This window comes from Octopus bimaculoides, chromosome 14 (assembly GCF_046866305.1).
Source record: "Octopus bimaculoides isolate indiv1 chromosome 14, ASM4686630v1, whole genome shotgun sequence".
Lineage (NCBI taxonomy): Eukaryota > Metazoa > Mollusca > Cephalopoda > Octopoda > Octopodidae > Octopus > Octopus bimaculoides.
This window is the reverse complement of record NC_142941.1, coordinates 60,552,679-60,565,604: the sequence shown is the minus strand read 5'-3', so window position 1 is coordinate 60,565,604 and position 12,926 is coordinate 60,552,679. Positions and strand designations below refer to the sequence as shown.

The 12,926-nt window shown below is 36.6% G+C and overlaps 1 protein-coding gene across 2 annotated transcripts; it reads left to right on the top strand.

The window, feature by feature from the left end:
* The first annotated feature begins 1,695 nt into the window (after positions 1 to 1,695).
* LOC106876382 (protein NATD1) lies at positions 1,696 to 12,311 on the top strand. Of its 2 annotated transcripts, none has more exons than XM_014924895.3 (3): positions 1,696 to 1,853; positions 4,578 to 4,702; positions 10,058 to 12,311. In XM_014924895.3, the coding sequence occupies exons 1-3, from the start codon at positions 1,706 to 1,708 to the stop codon at positions 10,160 to 10,162; spliced, it is 378 nt and encodes a 125-aa protein (XP_014780381.1). In that variant the 5' UTR covers positions 1,696 to 1,705; the 3' UTR covers positions 10,163 to 12,311. The 2 variants fall into 2 exon arrangements, with proteins under 2 accessions (XP_014780381.1, XP_089219255.1); XM_089363129.1 differs by having other exon boundaries at positions 1,696 to 2,040.
* Positions 12,312 to 12,926: the final 615 nt, after the last annotated feature.

The following is a 12,926-nucleotide window of genomic DNA, read 5'->3' as shown; positions in this document are numbered from 1 at the left end:
GCATGGAACATAGACATTAAGTGGAATGCCAGTCTCTCATCTAGGAGGGCCTTGAAATCAATGTTACCAACTGGGGACTATGTGTGTCGTAGTGATAATAAAAAGACCCAAAGGAGGTCTGCAACGAAATAATTTTACTCAATACTTTGCAAGTGAATCAGTGGAGGCAAAGATGCGTCTCATTTACTTGACAATTTATGCACGACATTGCAGAAATCACAATGTAAGTATATCTGAAAGGGTAGTCTTACTCTGTTGTACCGTTGAATTACAAATAATGCTCATCTGTTATGTTCGGGTTAAAATTTCATCAACATCAAAAATATATGAATTTTCATGGGAGTTATGGCCGTTATACATAGAATATAATTTCCAAATTTCATAAAGATCCGTTCAGTACTTTTGACGTAGTTTTGGATAAGAAAACACTAATGTGTGTGTTTGTGTGTGATGGGTGTATATATGTATAGATATCTGTATGCATGTATATATGTATATATGTGTACATATTACATGTACATCTATATATATATATATATATATATATATATATATATATATATACATCTACACATGTGTATACATAGACATGCATGCATATAGATCTATATCTATATATATATAGCTATGCATATACGTGTACATATACATGTATATGTATACATATACATCTCTTTCTCTCTCTTTCTCTCTTTCTCTCTCTCTGAAAGTATCTGTCATTACAGTATCGAAATGTGATTGTTTCAGTTAGTGGAATAACGTGTACATATACATCTATATGTATACATATACATCTCTCTCTCTCTCTCTCTCTTTCTCTCTCTCTGTGAAAGTATCTGTCATTACAGTATCGAAATGTGATTGTTTCAGTTAGTAGAATAGTTTCATTTTTAAAGTGAAAGTATTTGACATGAGTGTTTTTGTTTCACTTTTGACACGTAATACTTAAATAGTGGGGGCGATATTATGTTGCCGTGGGCTCGAACTCTGCAAGAAGTTAAAATTTCTTTTGACTAAAACACAACTGGAACCCTAAGTAAGGCATCTGTAAAATTTGAATGAAATTGGTTGCGTAGTTCTCGAGTTTTAGGGATTCACACAGACAGACAGACAGACAGACAGACACACATTCTCATTTTTATATATATATATATATATATATATATATATATATATATATATATATATATATATATATATATATATATATATATATATATAGAGAGAGAGAGAGAGAGAGAGAGAGAGAGCTGTGTGTGCGTGGGCGTGTCTTCGTGTCTGTCTTTGTCCCTCTTCACCATCACCGCTTGACAACGAGTGCTGGTGTGTTTACGCCACCGAAACTTAGCGGTTCGACGAAAGTGATCGGTGAAATAAGTACCGGGCTTTAAAACAAATATTGGGGTCAATACATTCACCTAAAAAGTCTTCAAGGCGGTGCCCCAGTATGACCGCAGTCTAATGACTGAAACAAGTGAAATAAGAAAAAAAGTAAAAGAAGAAAGGATGCGTTAAATTGGTTCTTACACCGCTCATCTTCTTTCTGAAGGACTGAGAAAGAGAGATAGAGAGAGACGTAGGCAATGTCGGGTTGGTGTGCTGTTCAGCTGAGTATCTTTGTAATATACTTGTCTCTGTTTCACGTGTCTACCGACAAATACACACTGTCTCTGAAACGTAAACAAACGTTTATTTATTCTCAACAATGTCTTTGCTAACTGGACCTCGAATGGTTACACGACTTTTAGCTTCCAGATCGAAGACCATGGCTGCAGCTTTACCTGACGATTTGACTGTTGTACATAAACCTAATTTGAATAAATTTATAATAGATTTACCGCCACAACCTCCAAGTAAGTGGCTTATGCCTATAGTAGAAAGGATTATTGTTACTAACGATATGTATGTTGCTGATGTTGTTTAATCCTGATCAAAGGTGCCCAGCTGTGACCATCCCGTCTTTTTTTCTCAGTTTCGCCTATTCTAGGACTCTAGGTACAAGGACGATATTGTCTGCTATTCTACGAGCTGGAGCGACCAGTAGGTATTTTCTGGATATGTGTGTATGTTTGCTATAGTTATAACTACAACGTAGTTATTGGGATGACCTTAGATAAGTGGTTTTGTCAGCTGGAATTTATAGCTAGCAGAAGTTCAGGATCATGAAAGTTACCTTCGTGGACATTAATGTTCCTGATGGGTGGACCCCTTTAGCCTTTCAATGTTTATGTTGGGAACATCTGCAGCAAGTACCGGCTTTTCATATGATGTGGAAGCAATTAAAGTCCGCTTGATGGTTGTATCTGAAGATCGGGGTTTAAGATCACAAATGATGTGGTTTGATCATCAGGAATATCGTGATACCGCACAGAACACTGAAACTTTGCAATTCGAGGATAATTGAAAGTAAATGAGCCCAGTGCAAAATTACACATGCTTTCACTAACCCATTGTAACGTATCCAAAGCTATTACCTTTTGTTACTACGTTTATCTTTATAGTGTTGTTGGCACTCCGTCGCTTACGACGTCGAGGGTTCCAGTTGGTCCGATCAACAAAACAGCCTGCTCGTGAAATTAACGTGCAAGTGGCTGAGCACTCCACAGACACGTGTACCCTTAACGTAGTTCTCGGGGATATTCAGCGTGACACACAGTGTGACAAGGCTGGCCCTTTGAAATACAGGCACAACAGAAACAGGAAGTAAGAGTGAGAGAAAGTTGTGGTGAAAGAGTACAGCAGGGTTCACCACCATCCCCTGCCGGAGCCTCGTGGAGCTTTAGGTGTTTTCGCTCAATAGACACTCACAACGCCCGGTCTGGGAATCGAAACCCCGATCCTATGACCGCGAGTCCGCTGCTCTAGCCACTGGGCCATTGCGCCTCCACTATCTTTATATAATAGTGTAGGTACGTTGCCAGTCAGCCTGCGAGAAATAACCAAATCTAACTCACCACACCACCACAAATCTTTAAAGAAAAGGACAGTGGCTAATATACATCAGTGGTTCCCAACCTGGGTTTTTTTACTCCCCCCACCCACCCACCAGGGATCCATATAAGCAAAATGGTAAATCGGGGATCGACTGTAGTATTTTAAGGGTCCGTGAAAAAAAATTGCCTTAGATGAATCTATTACAAGAAACAGTTAGGTTTTTGGCCAATGAAAAATGTTCTCTCAGGGAGTATTGTCATAAACTTACACAAGTGAATGTGGAAGAAACAATATAGGGATTTTGAAAGAAGTATCTGTAAAACTAGTTTTTAAATATCAAATGGCTATGGGGGTCCACCAGAGTAAAATAGTTATCAAAGAGGTTCATAAATAAAAAAAATGGTTGAGAATCACTAACCTACATATGTTATCTCTGACCGCCACCCCCCAGGATAGAACGTCTTTGATCATAGTTCTGCTTGATCAGGTCAACCTGATGATGCTTAAGAATAAATTAACGCTTGGTATGAAAGCTGTTGCTGTGAATAACAACCTCCATAACAAGCATGGCAAAATGGATGACGGTGCCTCCACATCTACATTTCAGCTGTGACATTCTCATCCTTTTTTGCAGTGTCATTATCGTCAACATCAACATCATTTAACACTTGTTTTCTATGCTGGATGGCTTGACAGGAAGTGGCAAAACCAGAGGCTGCACCGGGTTCTATTGTCTGTTTTGGATACCCTTCCCAGCACCAACCACTTTACAGAATGTGCTTTCTACATGACACCACCACCAGGGCTGTTTATGTGGTACAGCACCAGTGCTGTTTACATGACACCAGCACCCACACCAATGATTTTTACATGGCATCTTGGTTTTATTCTATCGGTCTTTTTTGCCAAACTGCTAAGTTACAGGGATGTAAGCACACCAGCATCGGTTGTCAAGCAATGTTGGGGTGACAAACACAGACACACAAACATATACACACACATACATATCTCTCTCTCTCTCTCTCTCTATATATATATATATATATATACATATATACGACGGGCTATTTCAGTTTCTATCTACCAAACCCACTCATAAGGCTTTATCGGCCCAAGGCTATAGTGGAAGACACTTGCCCAAGGTGCCATGCAGTGGAACTGAACCCAGAACCATGTGGTTCGTAAACAAACTACTTACCACACAACCACTCCTAAAATAGTTATTCAAGTTTTCGCTTTCATTTTTCCATTGTTTCATTTTAATATTTTTCTTATAATTTTTCTATTGTTTCATTTTAATATTTTTCTTATAATTTTTCTATTGTTTCATTTTAATATTTTTCTTATAATTTTTCTATTGTTTCATTTTAATATTTTTCTTATAATTTTTCTATTGTTTAATTTTAATATTTTTTGTTTCATTTTAATATTTTTGTTTCATTTAATATTTTTCAAATAATTTTTCCTTTTCTCTTTTTAATTCTTAATTTCCTTTTTCAATTTCTATTTTCATTTTTCAGTTTTCATTTTCATGTTAGGGATCAATTTATTTTTCTTATCATTAATAATTTTTTTTACCTCATTACCTAAATAATCAGTTGCATTCCATTTTTATTCCATTGATTTTTGTTTCTTTTTATCAGATCACAAAGAACCAAGTCAGGCCATCCTTGAGTATGAATGGATCAAAGATAACCAAGTAGATCTCTATCATACTGAAGTACCAGACCACTTTCGTGGAAAAGGGATCGCCAAAGTCATAGCTAAAGTACTTTTTCACATATTGCTTCTTTTGAATTAATTTTTGTTTGTTATGCCATCCTTGCTGTCACCTTTTGTATTTCTTCCTCACCCATATATAGTAATGGTATCTTTTTTTGTGAAAATATTGTCACATGATTTTAGTAGTGATTCTTGAAATTGATGAGATATCTGTGGTTGTGTGTCATAGCTTACATTTAGATTTATATCTGTATCTATGTATATAGGGATATCTATATCTATATCTATTTGTCTGTCTGTCTGTTATCTGTCTATCTATCTATCTATCTATCTATCTATCTATCTGTTTGTCTCTCTAATACCAATACCTGCTGTCGAGTGGTGGTGGAGAGGACAAACACAGACACAAAGACTCACATGCACGCACGCACACACACACACACACACACAATGGACTTCTTTCAGTTTCTGTCTGTCAAATCCACTCACAAGTCTTTGGTCTACATGAAGCTTTAATAGTAGACACTTGCCCAAAGTACCACTCAGTGGGATTGAACATGGAAACAAACTTCCTACTATACAGCCATGCCCGTGCCTATTTACATACATACATACATGCATACATATATATATGTCTGTTTTTTGAATGTGTATATAGATGTGTGTGTGTGTATACTAGTTTAATGTGAGTTGCATATCTATGGAATGGTAGAAGTGACAATTCATTACTTTCTCAGAACACATGTGCAGCCACAGGTTGTTATACACTTTGAATTTGATTCTGACCTTAACGCTAAAATATGTTTCCCATCCCTGATAGTATCTGCATGTGACAAAAAAAACAAACAAACTGAGAATATTTTCAAATGTAAAAATAGCACCATGTCAGGCCAACCAAATAATGGCAATTTCCATAACTAACCTTATCAAGGAAACTTGACTGTTAATATCAATGTGGCTGTGGTTTTAAGTAACCAATCAGAAAATATCCTCCAACTTACTGAGGTGAAGGAAGGAATGGAAAAGAAAAAGAAAACATTAGGGAGAAGGTAGCGAATTAGAATGTTTGTTGGTATTCCTGTTTTTCAGGTTAGAGAAAGTTATAGATATATCTGCTCCTGTTTTGGAATTTATGTTTTTCTAAAAGATTTCCCACTGTTGTGGTTTGTGTGCTTCACTTTCAATAATCACCTATGTCAATCAAAGAACTTGTTTGATATTTCTTTTCAATTTTGTTATTCTAGTGAAATCACCTTGTTGAGTTATGCAGCCCATTTGTGGTGAACACGGTGTGTATATGAGTGTGTGCTGAGTTTAATGTACTTTGAACTTTTACACACACACACCATCGTTCATTGCATATTGTCCATTATCAGAATTAAAGGCAATTATTAGCCCTAATCTAAAGCTGTAAACTGCTGTAAACTTGGCAGAATTAGTGGATACTGGACAACAGTATCTTGTGGCACATATATACGAGCAGGTCCTGAAAAGTTCCTAGTTTTAAGGGTATCACGAAAGGCTTGGTTGGAGGCCCAAATTTCTGAGTTCTTTTACAGGGATTAGAAAAACTGAAGGACTGCTGTAATAAGTGTGTGAATTTGAGAGGGGAATATGTTGAATAAAATCATAATTAACTGATCTTCCATGTGAGGTTGAATTTCTCCTCCTCAAAGCATGAATTCTTTCAGTAACAGCACCTTCTCCGTAGACAATACAAATGTCTCAAGTGGTTTTGGCAGCTTCAGAGCTTTGGTTGAAAGCAAAGAGAAACAGATGTTGGAAATGCTTATTTTTTTCCCCCTACCTAGCACTCCATCATCATATGTCTAAAAAAAACCATAAAATTTATTCAAATTTCAAAAACAATAAACAAAAGTTGTTTGAATAAAGCTACAAAACCCATAAAACACTACAATAAAAATATTTTTCTTGTTAATTCAAATAACATTGTAAAGAAACAAATAAATTTATTTGACAACCCAATAAATCCAGATATTGGCTACATATATAGATATAAGTGATAATAGTTCAAATCATTCGAATATCTGTTCCAGCTGGTTGACTGTGGTCACACTGTAGCTTCATTTTTTATTCATCACGATTTGGATTAGCAGATGTTAAATGATAAGGATGATGATAATAATATTATTTTATATATATAATAAAATATTATATATGATATACATATATCATATATTATATTTATGCATTATATGTTATATATATATATATATATTAAGAGTATGAAGACCGGGAAAGCCCCCGGCCCATCAGGAATCACTGCAGAGATGCTCAAAATATCTGGCAGTGTTGGCTATAGCCTAGTCACCCGTATTACGAACCAGGTGATACACGAAGGAGTCATACCCAATGACTGGTGTAGCAGCATCATAGTCAACTGCTACAATCGTAAAGGTGACGCTTTAGATACAAATAATTACTGAGGCATCAAGCTGTTAGATCAGGTTATGAAAGTTACAGAGAGGGTCATAGCCCAACTAATTAGGGAGCGAATCAATTTAGATGAGATGCAGTTTGGGTTCGTGCCAGGTAAAAGCACTACTGATGCCTTATTTCTAGTAAGACAGCTGCAGGAGAAATACCTAGCTAAGGATAAACCTCTGTACCTGGCTTTCGTTGACATGGAGAAAGCCTTTGACAGGGTCCCCCGATCCCTTATCTGGTGGTCAATGAGGAAACTTGGGATAGAAGAATGGTTAGTGAGAGCTGTGCGAGCCATGTACAGAAATGCTGCCAGTAAGGTGAGGGTTGGAAATGAGTACAGCAATGAATTCCGGGTAGAGGTAGGGGTCCACCAAGGTTCCGTCCTCAGCTCCCTCTTATTTATCATAGTCCTCCAGGCAATCACAGAGGAGTTCAAGACAGGTTGCCCCTGGGAGCTCCTCTATGCTGATGACCTTGCCCTAATTGCGGAGTCACTATCAGAACTAGAGGAGAAGTTTCAGGTGTGGAAGCAAGGTCTAGAATTGAAGGGCCTTAGAGTCAACCTAGCTAAAACCAAAATCCTAATAAGTAGGAAGGTAGATAAAACACAAACCCCTTCAGGTAGATGGCCCTGCTCAGTATGTAGAAAAGGAGTAGGTAGTAACTCTATAAGATGTACCCGGTGCAAGCTATGGACACATAAGAGGTGCAGCAACATCAAAGGCAGGTTAACTAGGAAGTTAGTTTTTGTTTGTGGCAGATGTTCAGGTGCAATAAAAACTGTAAACAAACAGGAAACAACTCCTATCTCATTCCAGGGTGAAAAACTAGAGGTAGTCGATAGCTTCCACTATCTGGGCGACCAAGTTAGTAGTGGGGGTGGGTGCGCTGAAAGTGTAGCTGCTAGAAAAAGAATAGCCTGGGCAAAGTTTAGAGAGCTCTTACCCCTGCTGGCGACAAAGGGACTCTCACTCAGAGTAAAAGGCAGACTGTATGACGCATGTGTACGAACAGCCATGCTACATGGCAGTGAAACATGGGTTGTAACTGCTGAGGACATACGTAAGCTCGCAAGGAATGAAGCCAGTATGCTCCGTTGGATGTGTAATGTCAATGTGAATACCCGTCAGAGTGTAAGTATCTTGAGAGAAAAGCTGAACATTAGAAGCATCAGTTGTGGTGTGCAAGAGAGACGATTGCGCTGGTATGGACATGTGGTGAGAATGGATGAGGATAACTGCCTGAAAAAGTGCCACACCCTAACAGTTGAGGGAACCCGTGGAAGAGGTAGGCCCAGGAAGACCTGGGCTGAGATGGTGAGGCAAGACCTTCGTACATTGGGCCTCACCGAGGCGATGACTACTGACTGAGACCTTTGGAAATGTGCTGTGCGTGAGAAGACCCGGCAAGCCAAGTAAGATCGTTGCCAGTGCCCCTGGACTGGCTCTTGTGCGGGTGGCACATGAGATGCACCATTTTGAGCGTGGCCGTTGCCAGTACCGCCTGACTGGCTTCCGTAGGATTTTCGAGCGAGATCGTTGCCAGTGCCTCTGGACTGGCTTGTGCGGGTGGCACATAAAAGACACCATTTCGAGCGTGGCCGTTGCCAGTATCGCCTGACTGGCCTTCGTGCAGGTGACACGTAAAAGCACCTACTACACTCTCTGAGTGGTTGGCATTAGGAAGGGCATCCAGCTGTAGAAACTCTGCCAAATTTAGATTGGAGCCTGGTGTTGCCATCCGGTTTCACCAGTCCTCAGTCAAGTCGTCCAACCCATGCTAGCATGGAAAGCGGACGTTAAACAATGATGATGATTATATGTTATATATATATATATATATATATATATATATATATATATATATATATATGCATTATATGTTTTATATATATATATATATATATATATATATATATATATATATATATATATACTTTATTTAAAAGCAGCAGAAATTTAACAAAAGCTGTTACTCAGAGTTTCACGTTCCCGTTTGTTGGACAGGTTTTGTTAAAATAGAACAGAAATAATGATATAACACTCGAAAGGTGGTGCCATCACGATTTCGCTTTCGCTTGCCCCAACAGATCTTCGCATATATATATATAATTACTTTCCATTGATAGGAGTTGAATAGGACAGTGCAAGACTATGTAAACAGTTGTTAACAGTTTTTAGTGTTACCACTGTTTACAACAGTGAGGGATTCCAACATTGTGGTAGCTATTTACAGCCCTCGTTACAGCTAGATGGCTGTTAAAAGTTAAGTATTTCGTTGGAATAAAGATGGGTATTGCTCAGTACTGGAAATGAAATAATTATTGGGAGACAGCTGGATGACACCGATGCCCTCCACTTCATCTCTGCGTACACATACTCTATGATGTGGGTCACTTATCCATTTTCAAAGCAAAGTATGTGTTTGTTTACTGTGGATATTGAATACTTAACCTAGAAACTTTCATTCTATATCACAGATTCAATAAAATGTGGAAATAAATGTCACTTGAAAAATATGGAAGTAACAGCCTAAAACCCATTTCTTGACTGGGACGAAATTTTCCCAACCTTACTCATCCAAAATTCCAGGAAGGAGAATTTAGAGACTCTAAGGGGAAATGTGGAAATTCTAGTGGCAAAATTAGCTTTGGTTTGAATTCTTAATCATTATTTACACTGTTTGAGTTAGTTTTCTTAACGTTGTTTTTGAAGAACATTAGGCATGTTCTGTGTTTGAAACCCATCAAGGGTCTTTCTTTTTGATTTAATAAAATAAAATACCAGTCAAGTTCTTTGGATTGCTGGTGCCTCTCTCAAAATTTCCGACCTTGTACCTATGTCTGAAAATGTACTTATTTAATAAATTTTCTTACTTTGCTTTTTCTTTCAGTTTTCTTTTTTACCTATAAGTTTTTATCTGTTTTTTTTTTGTTTTTTTTAATAATTTTCAGGGTGCCCTGGATTATTTTGTTGACAAGAATATCAAAATGGAACTGAGCTGTACATATCTGGCGAAATTTGTCAAAGATACCAATTATAGGTCTTTGGCAGAATAAATTTCAAATGAACATGGCAGAAAAAAAAAAGAAGAAGATTGCAGAAGGACACGCATTGAAGGCGATTAATTATGTCTAGTTTAATTATATATTTTCATTCAAAAAAAAAAAAATATGTGTGAAACCATTTAGGCTCCACTTTAGGCACATTTTTTTTTGTTTGGCAAACTTAGTTAGGAAATAGAATTTCTTAGGTGAAACGATTTTAAAGACAGATCAGACTAGCTTAAAGGAATGTTTAATTAAAATCAATTCATAATAATTCAAAACCCTAAGAAGCCTGAATCAATGAGGAAACCTCTGCATGAGTTTTCAGCCTGCTAAAAATAGAAGCTAAGTATTCCTCAGATCACACTTCACCGTCTTACATTGAATAATGTAATCCTCCATTAATTTCTTAACCAAAACACACACAAAAATATATCAACGTTGCTTCAGAAAACTGTTTAGCTTTAATTCAGAATTACTCACTAGCAGAGCAAATAAAGAACACCCTCACTTAGTGGTTCTCAACCAGAGTCCATATGGTATTCGTAATAAACTGCTTATACTTTTACAATGCACAAACTATTTTAACAGTTTTTTTTATACAAGTGGCTGTGTAATAAGAAGTTTGCTTCCCAACCACATGGTTCCAGGTTCAGTCCCACTGCGTGGCACCTTGGGCAAGTGTCGTCTACTATAGCCTTGGACCAACCAATGCCTTGCTAGTGGATTTGGTAGATGGAAACTGAAAGAAGCCCATCATATATATGTGTGTTTGTGTGTCTATCTGTCTTCCCCCCCCCCATCACTTGATAACTGTTGTTAGTGTGTTTATGTCCCTGTAATTTAGCAGTTCAGCAAAGAGACTAATAGAACAAGTACTAGACTTACAACAAATAAGGAGTCCTGGGGTCGATTTGTTCGACTAAAGGCGGTGCTCCAGCATGGCCGCAGTCAAATGACTGAAACAAATAAAAGAGTAAAAGAGTAATTCTTTATATTTAATCATAAAAAATATAACAGGAGTTTTTAGATGTTGAATGAGTATGAGGGTCTTCCCACCTTGGGTAAAATAGGAAGGAAATGGGTTCATAGGTAAAAAAGGGTTGAGAACCACTGCTCTAAGCAGTCCCCTGAACTGCTAAAAATAACTGCTAGATCCCCTTCACATACTACTGTTTTTAAGAAGGGAAGGGCATGTAATCTTAGAAAGGACACTATGTTTGAATGACTGAATAGAAAATAAAATAGTTATGGTTTGATTGCTTTTGATCAAGATTGATCTGTGGGCTAAACAACAACATAACTAAAACTATAACAAACCCCTTCCCACAAGGTTATATGTAATAAAATTTGACCCTTTAGTATTCAGATTACTCTGTCAAAAGAAATGCTTGTTGATTCACATTGTTTCAAATTATTCATGCAGGGTCATGTAGCTTCAAGATTTTGGTGAAGTGGTTGTTTATTTTTAGAATAACATTGTAGGGTAGGTGTGAGAAGCTGAATCTGGGCCAGTTTGAACATAAAACAAAGTAGACTTTTGGGTCTGATATGATTCATTTAAATATAAAGGGTTAAATATAGAGTTAAAATATCTAAAGTTAGGTGACATCAGTTTTAAATAATGTGAACAATTTATCAAAGACTAGGCTAATTGAGTTGAAAGTGGCTTATATTTAGCTAAACAGTAAACGATCATAGCTAAAAGAAAAATAAAAAGAGAAAAAAATCTATTGGATTTGATGGCATATAAGACAGTTTTTTTTCAAAACAAAACAAATCTTAAAAAATCCACCCTGGGCCCTACATGCAAAATTTGGCCTTCCAAAAGCTTTACTGCACCAAAATTTTTTTATTCTGAGAATGTGCTGCTGAAATTGAGGTATGTCTAATATGTCTGTGTGTCTTTTATGCCTTCAAATATGTTAGTTAAAATACAAGTCATTCTAATGGATATTAACACTAATTTCAGAGAGAAAAGAGCAACAAGTTCACTGCCTGGATTTGGACAACTTACCTGTTGCTTACTGACAAATTTTATTATCAGTTGCACTACAGAGTGCCTGCCATTTCAAACTGTCAAATTAGATACTATAATTTTTATTGTGCTATGATAAAAATAAAATTCTGGGAATTTTTATAATAAAAGAATCAGAAGAGATATGTGTCTTATTTGTATGTGTATGTATGACTATATAGGGATATATGTATAAGCATATATATGTATGTATATAATAATAATATTAGGGATAAAATCCCAAATTACAGGTAAAAACTCAATTAAAATCAATTTAATTTTAATTCTTAATAATATGTATGTATATATATATATATATTTATATAAATAAGGATAAGATCGATATTTAAAATATTGATCTTATCAAGTGGTCAGCATGGGAATAAAAACCATCAAAGGTAATAATTATTTAAAATTATAATACAGGGTATCAAGAGATACCACCACGCTGAAAAAATAGCAGTCAAATCCTGACTCTAAAACCACAATAAATGTCCACATGGCACGATTAGCGAAGACGAAGACCAAATGAACCAGTAAAAATAAGATAATTCCAAATCCTGGATTTCTGGCTTTGCATAAATAATAATGTTCTGCCTTCATCAGTGGAATATACTCCAGTACATAAATACAAATACATGTATATAAACAGTATACTTACATATACGGACGCATATACACATATATATGCACGTATGCACACGACTAGCTTAAATAGCCCGCCTAAACAACCTTTCGTGGGATCCGGACAGAATATCA